At 43.6% G+C, this 23,017-nt stretch overlaps 1 protein-coding gene and 1 pseudogene across 1 annotated transcript in view; both read left to right on the plus strand.

Annotated features, from left to right (window-relative positions):
- Positions 1-23,017, plus strand: part of HSD17B2 (hydroxysteroid 17-beta dehydrogenase 2) — a 91,887-nt gene that overhangs the window by 40,529 nt on the left and 28,341 nt on the right. Inside the window, exon 2 of the mRNA XM_055554063.1 lies at positions 22,769-22,981. Coding sequence (XP_055410038.1) covers positions 22,769-22,981 — 213 coding nt within the window. The remainder of the gene's footprint in view (positions 1-22,768; positions 22,982-23,017) is intronic.
- On the plus strand, positions 18,108-22,163 carry LOC129632057 (gametocyte-specific factor 1-like; annotated as a pseudogene).

Consider the following 23,017-nt stretch of genomic DNA (forward strand, 5'->3'; position numbering starts at 1 on the left):
TTCAAGTGTACAAGTGGATTTTAGTACACTCATAAGGCCATCCAACTGTCACTACTGTCTAACCCCCAACTTTCAATAACCCCCAAAAGAAAGCTGGAACCACTAGTAGACTGTTCTCTTCTGAAAATGTTGCTTAGTCATTTCTGCCAACTCGACTTCTCGACCTCCTGACATGTTGCTTTCCATCACCTCCACCTCTGTCTCTTTGGGGAGTCACTCCTCCTTTCCACTAGTGTTTTTAGGTAGAAGGGAATAGTACAAGGCAGTGCTGTCCAGTGGAAATATCATGCAAGCCACATAAGTACTTTGTGGTAGCTCATTGGTAAAGAATCTGCCTAACAATGCAGGAGACACAGGAGATGGGGGTTTGATTCCTGGGTCGGGAAGATCTCTTGGAGGAGGAAATAGCAACCCACTCCTGCCTGGGAAAGAAAATCCCATAGACAGAGGAGCCTGGCAGGCTATATAGGGTCCATGGGGTTGCAAAGAGCTGGACACGACAGAGTATTCACACATGCATACTACATAAGTAATTTAGACTTTTTTAGTAGTCACATGTAAAAAGAAATGAAAAAGAAACAGGTAAAATGAATGTTAATCATATATTTAATTTAACGTAATATATTAAAAATGCTATCACTTCAATATGTAATCTGTGTAAAAGTTATTAATGAGGTACTTTTCATTGTACCACATTTTTGGTGATTTGTTTGTATGTTACTTCCTTGAAGAAGCCTGCTTCCTTAAGTCTGATCCCTCCTTTCTGCCTCAATTACTCATCGCACAGCACTCATTTAGTTCCTCTGTAACCCTTACCGCAGTGCATCATTTTTTTTCTTATATCATGCAGGTAATGTCTATATCCCACACAGGACTGTGAACTTTGTGAGGATGGTGGTATAGTCTGAATTATATTCTCCCTGAATTCATATGTTGAAACCCTAGTCCCCCTGCCCCCCACACTATGATGGTGTTTGGAGATGGAGGCTTTGGGGGGTGACTAGGTTTAGATGAGTTCATGAGGGTGGGACCCTTATGATGGGATCGGTATCTTTATAAGAAGAGATTGCCAGGTGGTCTAGTGGCTAATATTCTGCACTCCCAATGCAGGGGCCCAGGTTCAATCCCTGGCCAGGGAACTAGGTCTTGCATGCTGCAACAAAGATGGAAGACCCTGTGTGCCATGGCTAAGACCCAGTGGAGCCAAATAAATAAATAAATATTAAAAAAAAATAAGAAGAGATGCCATAGAACTCTCTTTCTCTCTCGGTCATGTGAGGAAACAGTGAAGAGATCTGCAGTGGACTTCCTTGCAGAGGGCCAGGGAGATTGCTTTCACCAGAAGCTGTTCATGTTTGCACCCTGGTCTCTGATTTCTGCCCTCCAGAACTGTGGGAGAATGGATTTCTGTGGTTGAAAGACCATCCAGTCTATGCTATTTTGTTATGGCAGCCCGAGCTGACTAATGCAGGTGGAGTTCACGTTTTCTTTTGCACCTAAAGATTTGTTTTTATTTCCTTTATTCCCAGTTGTTTCAAATCAATATTCTTCTTGGACATTATGGTTCCATGCCTTTCTTGGTTCTCATATGAGTGTATATACCTTCCTAGTATCTCATGGGCTCTTTCACAATAAAGTTATCACACTATACTTCCTCACAGGCAAATTAGCAATGCATCTTGGATATTTCTGTATGAATACTGATCTGTCTTTTCCTTTCCTTTCTTTTTTAAAATTAATAATTTTTATTGGAGCATAGTTGCTTTACGATATTTTGTTAGTTTCTACTGTACAGCAAAGTGAACCAGCTCCATGCATGCATATATCCCCTCTTTTTGGATTTCCTTCCCATTTAGGTCACCATAGAGCACTGAGTAGAATTCCCTGAACTATACAGTAAGTTCTCTATTTTATACACAGTATCAATAGTTTATATGTGTCAGTCAGACAAGGATCACGTTGATCTTCCTCACCAGTATATCCCAAGTGCCTAGCATAGTGCCTGGCACATAGTATGATCTCAGTAAAAACTTGGCAAATGAATGACTAAATAGATATTGATGTCAAAAATCATTAAGGTGTAGCAATAGCTTCAGTAGCTTAGGCAAGTCACTTGGAATAGTGTACCCTGGGAACTTTTCTTTCTGGGAATTGTCACCAAAATGGGAGATGATCCCCCTGGAAATGGCCCACACAACACAAATGAGTTTTACTCATAGTGTTGTTCAGGCAACAAACACTGAAACTTGATTCTTTTGTCTGTGAAATGGGGATAAATGGATTGACCCCAAGAGCCATGTGTTCATTCAACAAATACAGAGCTCCCAGGGTATGCTAGGCACTGTCCTAGGGGCTAGAGATTCAACAGGTCACATAGCAAAGTTCTTGCCTTCTCTCAATTTGCATTTTATTGGGGGAGACAAATATTTAAAAATTAACACACCAATGTCATACAATGTCAGGTAGTGGTAGGAACAATGAAGAAAGTTACCAAGATATCCTAGTTTAAGGGGTGTCGTACAGTGTCTCAAATTGGTAGCCTTTTAAATGGCTTTATAAATGGTAGCCTTTTATATCACTCATTATTCAAGGTATGATTTACTACACAGTATCTAAAGTGACCCTTTCAAAATTGAAGTCAGTTCATGTCTTTCCTTTGTTTAAAGCTTTGTAATGCCATTTCATCACAGTTGGAGTAAAAGCCAAAGTCATTGCCATGGTTTAAAGCAAGGTTTTGGTGGTCCAGTGGCTAAGACTCTGTGCTTCCAATGCAGGGGGCCCAGGTTTGATCCCGGTTGGGGAACTAGATCACATATGCTGCAACTAAGAATTCATATGCCACAGTGAAGACCAGGCACAGGCAAATAAATAGATAAAGCAGCCTTTCTCTACCTTGGCACCATGGATGCTGGGGTTGGATACTTCCTTGATGTGTCACCCTGTGTGCCGTAGGATATTAAAGAGCATCCTTAGATCCTGGCGTCCAGTGAGATACCAGTAGCACCACACAACCATGACAACCAAAAATGTCTCCAGATATTGTTAGATGTCCCCTGGAGTGGAGGCCAAATCACCCCAGTTGAGAGCCGTTGAGAGCAGTTGAGAGCCGTTAACGGCCCCACATGAACTGGCCTTGAACCACTGCTCTGATTCACCTCCTGTTGCTCCCTTCCTCACTCATTCCCCTGTGGTCACAATGGCCTCCTTGTTCTTCCTCTAACAGTTATGTCCCCGAGAGCCTTCGCACCTACTCTTCTCTGTGCCTGTAGTTTTCCCTGGGAAGACTGTTCAACTGCTCCTGCTCAGAGGTGCCTTCCCTGACCTCCATATAGAACCCGGCATCCTCCTCTCTGGTCACAGCACTCGTTGGCTCTTAATACCAGATGCATTTGTTCGTGTGTTTATTGAATGTATCCCATCTCCACCTATAACATAAGGCCCACGGGACCGGGACTTGGATGGCTTTGTGTACTGCTGTACCCTCATGGAGAGTGCGTAGCACACAGCTGTCATTGTTGTTTAGTTGTTAAGTCGTGTCTGACTCTTTTGTGACCCCACTGACAGTCGCCCACCAGGCTCCTCTGTCCATGGCAATTCCCAGGCAAGAATTCTGGAGTGGGTTGCCATTTCCTTCTCTGGGGGACCTTCCTGACCCAGGGGTCGAACCCGAGTCTCCTGCATTGCAGGGAGATTCTTTGCCACTGAGCCACCTGGGAGGCCTGCACAGCACCTTGTAGGCATTTAATAAATAACTTAATAAATATTCTCAAAGAGATGGGAATATCAGATCACCTTACCTGCCTCCTGAAAAATCTGTATGCAGGTCAAGAAGCAACAGTTAGAACTGGACATGGAACAACAGATTGGTTCCAAATTGGGAAAGGAGTACATCAAGGCTGTATACTATCACTCTGCTTATTTAACTTATATGCAGAGTACCTCATGTGAAATGCCAGGCTGGATGAAACACAAGCAATTAAGACTGCTGGAGGAAAAAAAAAAAAAAAGACTGCTGGAGAAATATCAATAATCTCAGATATGCAGATGACACCACCATTATGGCAGAAAGTGAAGAAGAGCTAAAGAGTCTCTTGATGAAGGAGGAGAGTGAAAAAGTTGGCTTAAAACTCAACATTCAGAAAATTAAGATCATGGTATCTGGTTCCATCACTTCATGGCAACTACATGGGGAAACAATGGAAACAGTGAGAGACTTTATTTTGGGGGGCTCCACAATCACTGCAGATGGTGATTAGAGCCATGAAATTAAAAGACAATTGTTCCTTGGAAGAAAAGCTATGACCAACCTAGACAGCACATTGAAAAGCAGAGACATTACTTTACCAAAAAAGGTCTGTCTAGTCAAATCTATGGTTTTTCCAGTAGTCATGTATGGATGTGAGAGTTGGACTGTAAAGAAAGCTGAGCACCAAAGAATTGATGCTTTTGAACTGTGGTGTTGGAGAAGACTCTCGTGAGTCCCTTGGACTGCAAGGAGATTCAATCAGTCCATCCTAAAGGAAATCAGTCCTGAATATTCATTGGAAGGACTGATGCTGAAGTTGAAGCACCCAAACTTTGGCCACTTAATGTGAAGAATGGACTCGTTGGAAAAGACCCTGATGCTGGGAAAGATGGAATGCAGGAGGAGAAGGGGATGACAGAGGATGGTTGGATGGCATCACCGATTCAATGGACATGAGTTTGAGTAAACTGCGGGAGTTGGTGATGGACAGGGAAGTCTGGCGTGCTGTAGTCCATGGGGTCACAAAGAGTCAGACATTATTGAGTGACTGAACGGAACTGAACAAATAGCTGTTAAAAAAATAGCTATTGAAAGAATGAACAAATGCATGCATATTAGAAGGATAGGCAGGAACACACAGGATAGAAAAAGCAGGACATGTGTGGGATGTTGAAGAATCCAGCCTGACTAGAATACAAAGTAGAGCCTGATCTTGGACTTGGCTGGATGTGAACAAATTAAAGAGATTACTGAAACCCAGGCAGGATACTTCATCCATCACTTATCAGACAAGAGGGAGCCAGAGGAGGTTTGTAAGTCAGTGAGAAATATGATGGTAAGGATGCAGTAGAAATCAGAAACCTGATTCCAACTAGAAAACAGTGGGGTGAAAGCCTGGATCCAACTAGGAAATAACACAATGCTTTGTGTGTGAGTGGGGACGGCAAATACCTTCCTCTCTTGTGCTGTCTCTGGCTGGTTAGGAGCGTGTGGTGAGGGAGTGGGTCCTGCAGGAGAGCGTGCTTTGATTGAATGAGGTCCATGGTGGCATCAGAGTGGGGTGGTGGCAGGGACATCAAGGGTTCTGCACCTCTGTTGAGAGGTGTAAGGCGAGTGCAGAGAAAAAGAGAGTGAACTGGGCAGTCAGGCAAGAAAAGGAAATTTATTAGAGGGAAAAGAGGGTGACTGGCTCTTAAGGAGAACCAGAATTCTCCCTTTCTGATGGAGTCCTTCTTATACACCACCAAGGGAAAATTCTCTGAAGGGATGGTCACGTAGCCGGAGGTCTGGAATCTGGTGGTCTTGCAGCTTTGAGAAGACAGGCACCAGTGAGATAACAGGATGCCATTTGGGCAATTGGGTTGGCCTCACAGATTGCTGTGATTTATTCTTTGTTTGCGAGGTTGACATAACGAGCCATCTTATCAATGAGACCCCATGCGGGCCCTATCAGGAGGAACTAGGTCATTGGCAGTGATGGCTAACGAAAGAGAAAGAGAAATTCTGTAGATCACAGATCTCTTGGGTTTCCAGGCAGTATTTGAGTCCAGTTTGGCAGGTAGCATCTTGCACCATTAGATGTTAGAAGCAACCTAGTGAGTTTTTGGCTATGTGTTGGCAAGAAGGACATCCTGTCAGTCAAGAGGCACCTTTGCTGTGAAAGAAACTAACAGAAACATTATTAAGAGAGCCCGTGGTAGATGAGATTATAGATAAAGATAGGGAGGAGGAAGTGAGCCACCCCAGTATAATGGGACAATTTAGTGATATCTCCAGGTAGTTTCCCCTTCTTTGTGTAACGTTAATCTTAAGTAAATTTACTTTATAATAGCAGTCTGCTATTTTTTTAATGGAGTTGCTTAACGTGTTTTTACAAGTGTTACCTTGTTTGTAGCCTTTCTTATGAAATAAGTGGTTGGAACCTCTTTTTAAAAAATTCCACTAACCAAACCACATGAAAACAAATGAGGATGAACAAAAGAATCCAGCCTCCAAAAGGAATAACGCGGATGGCTCCATTTACTTAAAGTGAAAATCAAGTATACCTGATCTGCTGTTAGATGCCAGAATAATGGTAGCTTCTGGGGTGGGGATCACTGGAGGAAGGCCCCAGGGGGATTTCTGGTGAGCTAGTGAAGCTCTGGGTCTGGATGTGGGTGCTGGCTGCACGAGTGGATTCACTCTGTGAAAATTCATCAACATATAAAAAGTCAACTTTCAAAAAACTAAGATCATGGCATCCAATCCCATCACCCCATGGCAAACAGTAGGGGAAAAAAAAAAAAAAAAAGTCAAAAAATAAGGAAGTTTCCCTGTAATGTACATAACAGACTGGTAGTCTCAAAACTTATTGCCTTAAGTAACTCCATCAGATGAAAGATACACTAGTCATTGGTCAACAAAGATTGGCTATGGATCAGTAGCCAATGATGAGTAGGGAAAAAACCCCTGTGCTTTAGAATCTAATGATTTTCATTGCACCTCTGCTCTTGTTAGTTTAGTGATAGTGGGAACTTTATATTCTTTGAAGCTTGGTTTAAAGAAACTTTATATTCTTTCACCTATAAAATCATAATAAAAAATATACTTTGACAGGAGCCAACTGAAAGAGCTCAAAATAATTTAAGCTGGAATAATTTGAGCACTAAGATAAAGTATTGGATTATAACCCAAAGTATAAAATTAATATTCATGAGTCCATAAAGATAAAAATAAATTAATAAATGAGAGAAAAGAGACAAATCTCCCATGTACAAGAGTTCCAAATAATTTATGTAGGTATTAATACATAGAGGCTTCCTTCCAAAGAGTGTAGTATGGAAGAGGGGGTGGATAAAGAGTAACTTTATAGCAGAGAAATTTCCCCACTTTACTTCATCCAGGTGATCAAAGGCAACGTCAACATTCATGTCTTGTTGCTTGTTTGTACTCTTAACACGATGTGATGAAAATGGCACTGTATCTGTGATCTCCTTCCCCAAGCTCATAACCCTAGCCAGAACACAAGAAAAACATCAGACAAATTCCACCAGAGGGGCATCCTACAATATACTTGACTGTGTGTGTGTGCAATATACTTGTGTGCTCAGTTGTGTTCCACGCTCTGTGACCCCATGGACTGTAGCCACCCAGTCCCCTGTGTCTGGGGGATTTTCTAGGCAAGAATACTGGAGTGGGTTGCCATTTCCTTCTCCAAGGGATCTTCCCAACCCGGGGTTCAAACCAGTGTCTCCTGCTTTGGCAGGCAGATTCTTTATCACTTGTCCACCTGGGAAGCCCTGTATACTTGACCGGTACTCTTTAAAACCTTCAAAGACAGCAAAGGCAAGAAAAAGTCTGAGAAGAAGCCTAAGGAAATATAATGACTAAGTATAATAAGGGATCCTAGATGGGACCCTGGGATAGAAAAATGACCTAAAAAAGTAAGGAAATCTGAAAAAAGTCTGAAATTTTGTTAATAATAATGTATCAATATTGGTTCATTAATTTCAGAAAATGTAGCATACTAATGTAAGATGTTAATAATAGTGGAAACTGTAAGCAAAGAGAACTCTATACTCTTTGCAATTTTTATATACATCTAAAACTTTAAAAAATTAAAATCTATTTTTAAAAAAAGACCCACTTTGAGACCTCGGGCATGAAATAAGGTAACATATATAAACATAAGGCTCTCAGACTGTTGGGACTTAGACCCAGCACTGTTTTGGGCACAGAGGTGTCTGTGTATGCATGTTACTCACTCAGTCCTGTCCTACTCTTTGAGACCCCGTGGACTACAGCCCACCAGGCTCCTCCATCTGTGGGATTCTCCAGGTAAGAACACTGGAGTGGGTTGCTATTCCTTTCTCCAGGGGATCTTCCTGACCCACAGATTGAACCTGGGTCTCCTGCATTGCAGGTGGATTCTTTACTGTCTGAGCCACCAGGGAAGCCTAACAGCACTGTTTTAGGCACAGAGGCTAGAACAGTGAACTGGGTTAACCCAATAGATTCCCTGTCCTGGTGGAGGTAACCTAGTTCTTTTTCTTTCCTGCCTGTATTCTTCTCCAATAGGATGTCCCCTAAAGGAGGGACTTTGAGTTCTCCTTGGACAGAAACTATGGCCTGTAGTTCCCAGAGATTTTCTATTGAAAACATCGCTTACTCTCTGTTTCACGTATTTACCTAAAGTGTGTCTTCCTCTAGACCAGGGGTTCCCAGCACTATAGCCATTGGGGGCCAGATCATTCTTTGTGGTGGGGGCTGTCCTGAATGCTGTGGGATGTTGAGAAGCGTCCCTGGTTTCTGTGTGTTGTTGGTGTTCAGTTGTGAAGTTGTGTCTGGCTCTGTTTTACCCCATGAATCTTGTCTAGATCCTTAACTCACCTCTTTTTAATGGCTTCTGTGCTTGACTGAGGATTTCTGAAATTCTGGCCTTCTCAGCTGACTGAACATCATCCCTGTCAGTACTGTTTCATGTCCAGTGTTTCTTAACTGGCATACCCATAAAAGACATAATATGAAATTTTGGACAATTACAGCATCATTTTCCGTGGCTTTTGAGGACATATACCCCTAACTTTGGGCTTCCCCAATGGCTCAGGGGTAAAGAATCTACCTGCCAATGCAGGAGACATGGGTTTGATCCCTGGGTCAGGAAGATCCTTTGGAGGAGGAAATGGCCACCCACTCCAGTATTCTTGCCCAGGAAACGTCATGGAGGGAGAAGCCTGGTGGGCCACAGTCCATGGGGTCACAAAAGACTCAGACCTGACTGAGTGACTAAGCAACAACGAAAACAATCCCTAACTTAACAATCTGTTGAGAGGCTGAGCTGAGTTGGCATTTTTTGTCATGAGATGCTGGAAAGGAGATAGAGATAGGTATCAGTCTTAGGAGGACAGGCGTGGGCACTGACTGGAGATGAGCATTGGGAGAGAAGGTGTTGGTCCTGAGTAACTAGGAGAACAAGAAATTCCAGAAGGTAAAGCAGTTGGGGGCAATTGGTGATGAATTCTGGCTCAACTTGAAATTGCAGCAGGTAGAGTTCAGAAGAGGCATCAGGACTAGGCTGTGGTCTGGAAATCCAGCCACTTGCTCAAACCCAGCAGAGCTACCTTGATTGGCTGCTTATTTTGCAAGGCTAGGAGTTGCTTCCTTATGCACCACTGAGAACAAACCCACTGCATTTTTCCATCCAGGAAATCAGCTGTAAGTCATTTTCACTGCTGGATGGATGATGGCAGTCCATCCTGTGTGAAGGGAACTGGCATCACTATGGAGACCCCTCTTAGCCAGAGGGCTTTCATCATTGGTGCCCCCATCCCCACCACTGCAAAGCACTCAAGGAGACAATAAATGAATCATAGCAATAATAGAACATGAAAGAAGCAAATCTAGGTCTGAAAGCCAGCTCATTTTTCTGGTTTTGTTTTCAGTTCATGAGAACCTTTTATTATCCCTATGTTTTTAAAAAATTCATTTATTTTTAATTGAAGGTATTGTGTTGGTTTCTGCCAAATATCAACATGAATCAGCCATAGGTATTCCTATGTCCCCTCCATCTTGAACTTCCCTCCCATCTCCCTCCCCATCCCATCCCTCTAGAATGTTACAGAGCCTGGGTTTGAGTTCCCTGAGTCATACAGTGAATTCTCATTGGCTATTTTACATATGGTAATGTACATTTCCAGGTTACTCTGGGAGCCAACTCTTGCACATCCCAGCTGTGTAGCCTTGAACGAGTAATCTCTTGGCATCTCGGTTACCCATCTTAACATAGGAATATCAATAGTACTGAAGAAATATTCATAAAGGTTTTCACATTCCAGGAAAAATTCATTTTCATTAAAAATTTGACATGAGAGCTTCCCTGGTGGCTCAGTGGTGAAGAATCCGCTTGCCAACACAAGAGACATGGGTTCAATCCCTGGTCCGGGAAGATTCCACCTGCTGCAGAGCAATCAAGCCCTTGAGCTGCAACCACTGAAGCCTGCATGTCTAGAGCCTGTGTTTAGCAACAAGAGAAGCCACCACAATGAGAAGCCCTGTGTACCACAACTAGAGAATCATCCCTACTCACCCAAATTAGAGAAAATCCTTCACAGCAATGAGGGCCCAGCACAGCCAAAAAATAAAACTTAAAATTATTTTAAAAAATTGACATGAAAGATCTAGCTAAGCTCTGTGATGACCTAGAAAGAGAGATGGAGGGTGGGTGGGAGGAGGCACAAGAGGGAGAAGATAAATATATATATATATAATTATGGCTGATTCATGTTGTCTTAGGGGCTTCCCTGGTGGCTCAGTGGTAAAGAATCAACCTGCCAATCCAGGAGATTTGGGTTCCATCCCTGAGTAGGGAGGATCCCCTAGAGAAGGGCATGGCAACCCACTGCAATATTCTTGTCTGGAGAATCCAGTGGACAAAGGAGCCTGGTGGGCTACAGTCCATGGGGTTGCAAACAGTTGGACATGACGGAGCTACTCACACAGACTTTGTACAGCAGATACCAATACAACACTGTAAAGCAGTTATCCTCCAATTAAGCAAAAAAGCTCTAGCTAATTCCCAGGGGTTCACCACCCAACATTACTATCTTTTAAGAGTGCCAAAGTCAACACACGTAGTGTCAGTGGTAAAACTGTCAAGTATTTTCTCTTCCTGGATTAGAAGCTGAGCCTTGTATGGCTCTCAGGGAATTATTAGGTACCTTACAGTTTTATTATGTGTCTACCATTTTATTGCACCTTAATCTGTTTTATAGGGACCAGGCAGAGTCAACATGAGGGCGGCAATCTGGTGGAGTGCTTAAATTTCAAACAAGGGTGCGGAAAGTCTTCCTCCCTAGTTTTCCACGGTTTTACAGATAAATAACTCTAGACCCAGATGAGCTTTGTAAGTGGGACAAAGTGTGGCAGGTATGTTGGGTTCAAAAGGCTGCAGAGGTGGGAACGGGTCTCAGTGGCGAAGGCAGTTGGCGATAGAGGTGCGCATGCACAATAGGAAGTGGGAACCCTGGACCTGAGAGCGTGGGGGGAGGGGAGTCGGGGGACGGGGGAGGGCGGTGGGGACGGCGGACTGGGAGTGGCAGGGGGCAGCTTTGGGATCCTCAGCTTCAGCACACGAGTTCCTCGTAGGAACGCAGGCCCACAGTTGGCCCATATTCTGGTTAATCAAAAGAAACCACCGATCTGGGTTTTCAGGTGGCATTTTTGGATTTTAGCCTTTGTTTAAATTTCTAAGAAATACACTGTATGGGCCAAGCAAAACACATATTCAGATGGTGTCCTCTTATTTGATACACAACAGGTCCTCCATTTGTGTTTGTCTATTCCACTCAGTTCAGTTCAGTCGCACAGTCGTGTCCGACTCTTTGCGACCCCATGAACTGCAGGCACACCAGGCCTCTGTCCATCACCAACTCCCGGAGTCTACCCAAACCCATGTCCATGGAGTCGGTGATGCCATCCAACCATCTCATCCTCTGTCATCCCCTTCGCCTCCTGCCCTCAATCTTTCCCAGCATCAGGGTCTTCTCAAATGAGTCAGCTCTTCCCATTTGGCCATTATGTGGCCAAAGTATTGGAGTTTCAGCTTCACCATCAGTCCTTCCAATGAAGAGAAGTGAAATTCCACTATGAGAACGGGCCCTGGCACCTCTGAAGAGGCCCACCCCCTGAGAAACTCTGTTTTAAGCTGCTGTTGTTCAAAGATATTGACAAAGGGGAGACTTCAAGGAGCTTTAGGGAAGGAGAGTCTAGGAGACATGAGACCGCTGGCAGAAAGCACAGTACTTGGCCAGTTCATTATTGTGGTTAGAATGTCTGTGATGATCTTCTGAGATAAGAACTCAAAATCCTTTTGGTTCTAGGAACCAGAAGTAGCCAATGAAAGGAGTAGCATGGATTTAAAACAAACAGAAACGCAATTGCTATTTATTTAACACTTGGGTGGCAACTGCCATGTGGCAGGCTCTGTTGCAATTACTCTAGTATATAAAATCATTTAATCTTTCGGACAATCTTATGAGGCAGGTCCTAGTATCATCTCACTTTATAGATAAGGAAAATGAGGCACAGAGAGGTAAATTGACTGGCCAAAGTCACACAGCTTGTAAGTAGCAGAGCCAGGGTTTGGACCCAGGGATCCTGGCTCCAAAATCCAGGCTCTAATCATGTCTTTCTTTGCTGCATTTTCATGGGGAGAATTTTATCTAGTAGTGAAAAATGATGACTTATGGTTTTGCAGACTGTGGAAATAGCTAAAACTGGTTTCAGTTCAGTCACTCAGTCGTGTCTGACTCTTTGCGACCCCATGAATCGCAGCATGCCAGTCCTCCCTGTCCGTCACCAACTCCCGGAGTTCACCCAAACCCATATACATTGAGTCGGTGATGCCATCCAACCATCTCATCCTCTGTCGTCCCCTTCTCCTCCTGCCTTCAATCTTTCCCAGCATCAGGGGCTTTTCAAATGAGTCAACTCTTCACATCAGGTGGCCAAAGTATTGGCTTTTCAGCTTCAACATCAGTCCCTCCAATGAACACCCAGGACTGAACTCCTTTAGGATGGACTGGTTGGGTCTCCTTGCTGTCCAAGGGACTCTCAAGAGTCCTCTCCAGCACCACAATTCAAAAGCATCAATTCTTCGGTGCTCAGCTTCCTTTATAGTCCAGCTCTCACATCCATACATGACCACTGGAAAAACCATAGCCTTGACTAGACGGACCTTTGTTGGTAAAGTAATGTCTCTACTTTTTAATATGCTGTCTAGGTTGGTCATCACTTTCCTTCCAAGGAGTAAGTGTCTTTTAATTTCATGGCTGCAGTCACCATCTGCAGTGATTTTAGAGCCCAGAAAAATAAAGTCAGCCACTGTTTCCCCATCTATTTGCCATGAAGTGATGGGACCGGATGCCATGATCTTAGTTTTCTGAATGTTGAGCTTTAAGCCAAGTTTTTCATTCTCCTCTTTCACTGTCATCAAGAGGCTCTTTAGTTCTTCTTTGCTTTTTGCCATAAGGGTGGTGTCATCCGCATATCTATAATACTAATTTAAAAATTAGTTGTCAAATCATATGTGTACTATAATTATAGTTGTTAAAGAACAGTGTATAGGAAAAAAAGACTAGAAGAAAAAGCAAGAAAGTTATAAAACTTATGCTAGATTGGTAATGTTATGGGTAACTTCTTTTGTTTATCCTGATGTTGCTCTTAAAGTTTTATTACTTATATGATGTTTTAACACTGTCTAGAAAAAATTGGTAGCTCAGGGGTAAAGAATCTACCTGCCAATGCAGATGTGGGTTTGATTCTGAGAGGAGATACCCTGCAGAAGGAAATGATAACCCACTTCTGTATTCTTGCCATGGACAAAGGAGCCTGGCAGGAGCCTCCCAGTCCACGGGGTTGCAAAGAGCCAGACACAACTGAGTGACTAAACAATAACAACAACAACAAAGAAATCATTTACAGTGTTGCAAATTCTTCCCTCTTCATCCTTTTCTGAATGCAGCTTCCGAGGAACCAGCTTGTGTCCAAGAGCACATGCTGTTAGTCTTGACAGGTGAGTTTCATTCAGGGGACCTAGCCTTAAAGAACTCCAGAACTTGAGTTATTCACAACTTGCCGACGACTTGACCCAACAAATGATGAGCTGTTTCTATTCACCAGCTCCATACGGCAATAGCATAAATCCACTTACAGTTAGCCCACCAGCTCAGAAACTATGATTCTTAACTCTTCTGAGTTAAAGTGATTCACATTTCCGTTTTTCACACAAATTGAGAGACTTTATTAATATTTTAGAATAAATCATAATTTCACATTCACTCCAGTTTTGCAAAAACGAGACTCTAGTACTCGTTGCTTGCTCCAAGCTGATGATTTTCCAGGCCACTAGAGACAGAATGATCTCAAAGGGCATAGCTTAAAACCACCCCCAGCAATTCCTCCACCCTCTCTTGGGGTAGGCATCCAACTCCACAGGTGTTTGTTAGGACTTAGAGGCTAGGAACCCTCGATACTAGTGACATAAGACTCTCTGCGTTTTTAAGGCATTAAGGCCTCTTAAATGCCCATTTAGCCAACACATGCTTTTTTGTGTGTGTAATTTTTTGTCTGTGCTGTGTAGCATGTCGGATCTTAGTTCCGCCACCAGGGATTGAACTCTCTCTCCCTGGATTGGAAGTGTACAGTCTTAACCACTGGACTGCTGGAGAAGTCCCCAACACACGCCTTTTATTGATCAGCTACTATATGCTAGGCCCTGTGCTCTGGAAGAATAGAGTATTTTATGTTCCAGATGTTTATACATCAACCCCTGCCTGGGTTTCAACCTACCTCTGCCATGTCCAGCTAAATGACTTAATCCTCTGTGTTTCAGTTTCCTCCTCCGTAGAGTGATGATAGTAAAATGACTTATCTCCCAGGGTGGGTGGAGTTAATATGTGTGAAGCTGGATGGGTCTTGGTAAGCATTTGAGTCATACTAGGTTTGATAATTTTCAGAGGCTGGTGGTTTAGTTGCTCGGTTGGCTGCAACTCTTTATGACCCCATGGACTGTAGCCCACCAGGCTCCTCTGTCATGGGATTTTCCAGGCAAGAATACTGGAGCGGGTTGCCATTTCCTTCTCCAGGGGATCATCCTGACCCAGGGATTGAACCTGAGTCTCCTGCATTGCAGGCGAATTCTTTACCAACTGAGCTACTGATGCGTAAGTTATGAAACATTTTGCCTTTCCACAAAGTGTTAGTTACTCAGTTGTGTCCGACTCTTTGTGTCTAAGCTCATGGACTGTAACTTACCAGGTTCCTCTGTCCATGGAATTCTTCAGGCAAGAATACTGGAGTGGGTTGCCATTCCCTTCTCCAGGGGATCTTCGTAACCCAGGGATTAAACCTGGGTCTCCTGTATTGCAGGCAGATTCTTTACCAGGGAGCCACGAGGGAAAGTAGCTTTCACAAAGGCCCCTGCCTTGTCTTTGGGTTTCTGGAGTGCACAAGGGTTACTCTATCTTGACAGAGAGTGGCTCCCCATCCACCTACATTCTCAAGGCCCTCTGGCCCCTGCATGGCCCTAAGACACCAGGGTTAGCACAGCCTGATCGTTCACATGATCACATCAGAAATGATGTCTGGGTTAGAGCCACAATACTGGGAACAGTCACGTATGATATGCTGGGCTTTGTGCAGAACATTCTCTGTCTTGTTGACTTCCAAGATCAGCCTAGGAGGGAGGAACCGTTATAACCCCACTTCCCAGATGAATAAGTGGAGGCTCTGCACTACTTTATGTAATGTTACCCAAGGCTCAGACATGGCAGAGGCAGAATCAAGCAGGCGGAGTCTTAACCAAGATGTTTAGCTATCAGTAGAGGTGAACTTCCTATCTACCAAGATCATGCATGTAAACACCTGAAATTCAGGAAGAATGTCATGTACCTAGTATTATTTTTTTTTAAAAGATCTATTATAGTAATTCCAGGCATTGTTAAGCACATGACAAATCATAACTGATGTAGGCACTGTTATCAAGCCCATTTTAGAGATGAGGAAGCTGAGGCACAGAGAGGTTAAATAACTCGAGCAGGGTTGCAGAGGTTGGGGGCCAGGTTCACAACCAAGCCCAATTTACCTTGATTCGTGGACCTAACATTCTAGGTTCCTAGGCAGTATTACTCTTGCCTGGAAAATCTCATGGATGGAGGAGTCTGGTAGGCTGCAGTCCATGGGGTCGCGAAGAGTCGGGCACGACTAGGCGACTTTACTTTCACTTTTCACTTTCATGCATTGGAGAAGGAAATGGCAACCCACTACAGGATTCTTGCCTGGAGAATCCCAGGGACAGAGGAGCCTAGTGGGCTGCCGTCTATGGGGTCACACAGAGTTGGACACGACTGAAGTGACTTAGCAGCCGCAGCAGGCAGTATTATTCTTTACACCATTGGACCTTACTTTCACCACCAGTTCAGTTCAGTTCAGTTCAGTCACTCAGTCATGTCTGAGTCTTTGTGATCCCATGGACTGCAGCACACCAGGCCTCCCTGCCAACTCCAAGAGTTTGCTCAAACTCATGTCCATTGAGTCAGTGATGCCATCTAACCATCTCATCCTCTGTCATCTCCTTCTCCTCCTTCCTTCAATCTTTCTCAGCATCAGGGTCTTTTCCAATGACTCAGTTCTTTGCATCACGTGGCCAAAGTATTGGAGTTTCAGCTTCAGCATCAGTCCTTCCAATGAATATTCAGGACTGATTTGCTTAAGGATTGAGTGGTTGGATCTCCTTGCAGTCAAGGGGCTCTCAAGAGTCTTCTCCAACACCACAGTTCAAAAGCGTCAATTCTCTGGTGCTCATCTTTCTTTATAGTCCAGCCCTCACACCCATACATGATGACTGGAAAAACCATAGCTTTGACTACACGGACCTTTGTCAGCAAAGTAATGTCTCTGCTTTTCAATGTGCTATCTAGGGTTGGTGTAACTTTTCTTCCAAGGACCAAGTGTCTTTTGATTTCAAGGCTGCGGTCACCATCTGCAGAGATTTTGGAGCCCCCCAAATAAAGTCTCTCACTGTTTCTATTGTTTCCCCATCTATTTGCCATGAAGTGATGGGACTGGATGCCATGACCATAGTTTTCTGAAAGTTGAGTTTTGAGTCCACTTTTTCACTCTCCTCTTTCACTTTCATCAAGAGGCTCTTTAGTTCACCACCAGATACATCACAACTGAGCATCATTTCCGCTTTGGCCCAGCCTCTTCATTCTTCCTGGGGCTATTAGTACTGGCCCCCACTCTTCCCCAGTAGCGTATCAGACACCTTGGGTGTGCTTATCTTCCAGTGTCTTATCTGTTTACCTTTTCATACTGTTCATGGGGTTTTTGCAGTAAGAGTACTAGGGTGATTTGCCATTTCCTCCTCCAGTGGACCACATTTTGTCAGAACTCTTCATTATGACCTGTCCAACTTGGGTGGCCTGGCATGGCGTGGCCATAGCTTCACTGAGTTATGCAAGCCTCTTCAGCATGACAAGACTGTGATCCATGAAGGGGTTTTAAAAATTAATTAATTAACTTTGGCTGCATCAGGTCCTAGTTGAGGCATGTGGGAGGTTCACTGTGTCATAGAGGATCTTTTGCTGCAGTGCACAGATTCTCTAGTTGTGGCCCACGGGCTTTGTTGTCCTGCAGTATGTGGGATCTTAGTTCCCTGACCAGGGATTTAACCTGCAACCCTTGCATTGCAAGACGTATTCTTAACCACTGGATCACTAGGGAAGTCCCTCCAGGGAGGTGTTGTTAGCTTTAAAGTCAGATATCTTTTCTAATCACTTGCATATTGATCCTTGAGTTGATTGTCAGTGTGCTCTCTGATTTCCTGAACTTTCTGATTTTTAGGGGCATGCCTGACTGTAGCCCCCAGCTGCTGACAAGGCAGTTCCTTCAGGGTTTACAGGACAGACCACCTGGCACAGCCAATGTGAATATGATCTCTTATCTTTAGAGCTGTAGAGACTTAGTAATTGTTACACATTTATTCTGGTATGGCTCCAAGGGTGAGTTTATGTCCATGATGTCTTCATCTTAAAATTTCAGATATCTCTATTTTGTGCTTGTGGGTATAGACCAAATTTCTACAGTCCATAATACACTCCAAGTGGGTGGGGTAGACTCGCATCTCAAATTCTGAGATTTTGCCCCCATCCCCACGCTCTGCTGATGCCCAGCCCTGCATTGCAGGAAGTGGGGGCCCCACCCCCTAACATCAGGGGCTGGAAGTGAACCCTGATGTTGCTGGGGCACAGGGTGTGGACAAAGACCACGGTTGGGAGAGCGTGTCTCAGCTGAGCACTTTGGATTAGTCTCCTTATTTTCCAACATGGAAGAAACTTACATCAATACTCTGAATCCTGAAAAGCTGTTATGATGCCCTTATGATAAAAACCACCAGATCAGAGCCTGCAGGTTTCCTTATCAATTTATCAAGTGCAGAAAGAATCATCTTGATGTCGCAAACTGGCGACTTGTCCCTTCAATGCTCGCCGTCAGGTTCCTTGGGCTGAAATCAGTCATCACATCTCAAGCTGTGATGACAAAAGCTGTATTGAGCAGGGTGTAGTCAACCAAAGCAGGAACCCTGGGCAAGAGACTGGCTGAGAGCACAAGGCAGTTCCCTCCTTGCCTGAAGACTGGGATAAAGGTTTGTGGGGACAGACCAGCACCCCATTTGTCTGGGGCACGGCCAACTTCTGTGGCACTGCAAGCAACATTGGAGAAGGCAATGGCATCCCACTCCAGTACTCTTGCCTGGAAAATCCCATGGATGGAGGAGCCTGGTGGGCTGCAGTCCATGGGGTCGCTAAGAGTCGGATACGACTGAGCGACTTCACTTTCACTTTCATGCATTGGAGAAGGAAATGGCAACCCACTCCAGTGTTCTTGCCTGGAGAATCCCAGGGACAGCGGAGCCTGGTGGGCTGCCATCTATGGGGTCACACAGAGTCGGACACGACTGAAGAGACTTAGCAGCAGCAGCAGCAGCAGCAAGCAACATAGGAACAGAAGAATAACCTGGCTTCAGGCATGCACGTTCCCAAGTCTCTGCCGTATGTTCTGCCATGGAAAAACAATGGAACAATAGTAACAATATTCACAGTAACAATAGTTAATCAAATATCAGACCCTGGAAGACTCTTGCTTCTTCCTGCTACAGTGGGTTCTTCACTTTTTTCTCCTAAGCTAATTATAGAAGGATAAACTGTGACTTTCACACTGACAAGTACTTCTCCCTGCCACTATGAGTCCTTACTCATTTGATGCAAGAAAGAAGCCTCATGCTCACAAGAACTGTTTCAAATAAACCATCATTGTAGATAGCTTGATAATTTGGTTAAGTGCCTGCATCCCAAGATCAGAATTCATATCCCGTTCCACATTAATGAAACAGAATTATCTAAATTTACCTTAAGTTCAGTTCATTTCAGTCACTCAGTCGTGTCTGACTCTTTGCGACCCCATGGACTGCAGCACGCCAGGCCTCCCTGTCCATCACCAACTTCCAGAGCTTACTCACACTCATGTCCATTGAGTTGGTGATGCCTTCCAACTGTCTCATCCTCTGTCATCCCCTTCTCCTCCTGCCTTCAGTCTTTCCCAGCGAATCAGTTCTTCACATCAGATGGCCAAAGTATTGGAGTTTCAGCATCAGTCCTTCCAATGAATATTCAGGACTGAATTCCTTTAGGATAGACTGCTTGGATCTCCTTGCTGTCCAAGGGACTCTCAAGAATCTTCTCCAACACCACAGTTCAAAAGCATAAATTCTTCAGGGCTCAGCTTTCTTTATAGTCCAACTTTCACACCCATACAAGACTAGTGGAAAAACCATAGCTTTGACTAGATGGACCTTTGTTGGCAAAGTAATGTCTCTGCTTTTTAATATGCTGTCTAACTTGGTCATAGCTTTTCTTCCAAGGAGCAAACATCTTTTAATTTCATGGCTACAGTCATCATCTGCAGTGATTTTGGAGCCCCCCAAAATAAAGTTTCTCACTATTTCCATTGTTTCCCCATCTAGTTACCATGAAGTGATGGGACCAGATGTCATGAACTTAGTTTTTTGAATGTTGAGTTTTAAGCCAACTTTTTCACTCTCCTTTTTCACTTTCATCAAGAGGCTCTTATTTCTTGTTCACTTTCTGCCATAAGGGTGGTATCATCTGCATATCTGAGGTTATTGATATTTATCTGGGCAATCTTGATTCCAGCTTGTGCTTCATCCAGCCCAGTGTTTCTCATGATGTATGTATGTATGTATGTATGTATGTATGTATTCTCTGCATGTAAATTAAATAAGCAGGGTGACAATGTACAGCCTTGATGCACTCCTTTCCCTATTTGGAACCAATCCATTGTTCCATGTCCAGTTCTAACTGTTGCTTCTTGACCTGCATACAGATTTCTCAGGAGGCAGGTCAGGTGGTCTGGTATTCCCATCTTTTAAAGAATTTTCCACAGTTTGTTGTGATCCACACAAAGACTTTGGTGTAGTCAATAAAGCAGAAGTAGATGTTTTTCTGGAACTCTCTTGCTTTTTCTATGATCCAACAGATGTTGGAAATTTGATCTTTGGTTCCTCTGCCTTTTCTAAATCCAGCTTGAACATATGGAAGTTCACAGTTCACGTATTGCTGAAGCCTGGCTTGGAGAATTTTGAGCATTACTTTACTAGCGTGTGAGATGAGTGCAATTGTGCGGTAGTTTGAACATTCTTTGGCATTGCCTTTCTTTGGGATTGGGATGAAAACTGACCTTTTCGAATCCTGTGGCCACTGCTGAGTTTTCCAAATTTGCTGGCATGTTGAGTGCAATGCTTTCACAGCATCATCTTTCAGGATTTGAAATAGCTCAACTGGAATTCCATCACCTCCACTAGCTTTGTTTGTAGTGATGCTTCACAAAAGGTAAGGCCCACTTGACTTCACATTCCAGGATGTCTGGCTCTAGGTGAGTGACCACACCATCGTGATTACCTGGGTAGTGAAGATCTTTTTTGTATAGTTCTGTATATTCTTGCCACCTCTTCTTAATATCTTCTGCTTATGTTAGGTCCATATAATTTCTGTCCTTTATTGTGCCCATCTTTGCATGAAGTGTCCCCTTGGCATCTCTAATTTTTCTGAAAAGATCTCTTGTCTTTCCCATTCTATTATTTTTCTCTATTTCTTTGCATTGATCACTGAGGAAAGCTTTCTTATCTCTCCTTGCTATTCTTTGGAACTCTGCATTCAAATGGGTATATCTTTCCTTTTCTCCTTTGCTTTTAGCTTCTCTTCTTTTCTCAGCTATCTGTAAGGCCTCCACAGACAACCATTTTGTCTTTTTGCATTTCTTTTTCTTGGGGATAGTCTTGATCACTGCCTCCTGTACAATGTCATGACCCTCTGTCCATAGTTCTTCAGGCATTCTGTCTATCAGATCTAATCCCTTGAATCTATTTCTCACTTCCACTGTGTAATTGTAAGGGATGTGATTTAGATCATATCTGAATGGTCTAGTGGTTTTCCCTACTTTCTTCAATTTAAGTCTGAAGTTTGCAATAAGGAATTCATGATCTGACCCAGTCAGCTCCCGGTCTTGTTTTTGCTGACTGTATAGAGCGTCTCCATCTTTGGCTGCAAAGAATATAATCAATTTGATTTCAGTATTGACCATCTGGTGATGTCCATCTGTAGAGTCTTCTCTTGTGTTGTTGGAAGAGGGTGTTTGATATGACCAGTGGATTCTCTTGACAAAATTGTATTAGCCTTTGACCTGCTTCGTTTTGTACTCCAAGGCCAAATTTGCCCATTACTCCAGGTGTTTCTTGACTTCCTACTTTTGCATTCCAGTACCCAATAATTAAAAGGACATCTTTTTTTGGTGACTTTAACTCAGATGACCATTATATCTATTACTGTGGGCAAGAATCCCTTAGAAGAAACAGAGTAGCCATCATGGTCAACAAGAGTCCGAAATGCAGTACTCGGATGCAATCTCAAAAATGACAGAATGATCTCTGTTGGTTTCCAAGGCAAACCATTCAATATCATGGTAATCTAAGTCTATGCCCCAACCAGTAATGCTGAAGAAGCTGAAGTTCAACAGTTCTATCAAGACCTACAACACCTTCTAGAACTAATACCCAAAAGGTTACCTTAAAGGATCCAACTAAAGCAAGCAAGAAATTTGGATTGGAAAGAATAACTGTGTATTTGTGTTCTCTGAAGCACATGGGCCAAATTCCTTCTAGCATTTACAGGAATGGACCTTTTCTGATTAGTGAAAAAAAAATCTGAGATTTGACATATGCTTTGCATATGATCTTATCCTCTGGTTTCACAAAGCAGTGCCCTTAGGGATTTCTATCTGGTTTCCGTTGCAGGCGTCTTTCTAGGGTTCAGTGGTTTGGGAGAAGGCCATGGCTAGGGGCAAGCTTTCAAGGAGGTGAGAAGGGCAGGTGGCTAGGAGTCTTCATCTTTCATAATTCATAAGGAATTGGACCCTGTGGGTAGCTCCTTCTATTGTCCTGGGTCCAATTTGAAGCAGGACCTGACATTTTGTTATAGCTTTAAAAAGAAAAACCAACTCCAACCTGTTAGTTTGTAATGAAAATTTTACTGAAGACTGTATGCAGTAATGGAGGTTATTACAGCAAACACTACACGTAGAGATGAGTGAAAAAGCTTCTGTCAGATGTCTTAGTTTCCGCTGCTACATTCTTTGACCACCTGGACCCCTTCCCTTCATCAGCATTTCTCCTTCCATTTATGTCCCCACCTAAAATTCTTCCTCACCTCCGTTATTTTTTTTAATAAAGAGAAATTTGTCTGTTGTGGCTTCTCTGCCCATTTTCCACTTAGCAAAGGAGAAAACTTCCTCAAGACCCACTCTCTACAGAGAACATGGACCATCATAAACAGCATGCCGTGAGTTTTTCTTCAATAATTTCTCCTGCCATTTTAGTCTGAGCCCATTTTGTATTGCTTTGGCCCCTTGCAGGTTGCGATTCTGGGTTTGGCCATGGTTTGGCCAAGTATCTGGACGAGCTGGGCTTCACTGTATTTGCCGGAGTTCTGGATGAACAGGGGTCCGGAGCAGAGGAATTACGAAGAACCTGCTCCAAGAATCTCTCTGTGCTCCAGCTGAACATCACCAACACGCAGGAGATAAAAGCGGCCTACAGCAAAGTGAAGGAGAAGCTGCAGAACAAAGGTACTGCCTTCAGCTACCTGTGCCCTCGACTGCCCT

This window comes from Bubalus kerabau, chromosome 17 (genome assembly GCF_029407905.1).
Source record: "Bubalus kerabau isolate K-KA32 ecotype Philippines breed swamp buffalo chromosome 17, PCC_UOA_SB_1v2, whole genome shotgun sequence".
Taxonomy (NCBI): Eukaryota; Metazoa; Chordata; class Mammalia; order Artiodactyla; family Bovidae; genus Bubalus; species Bubalus kerabau.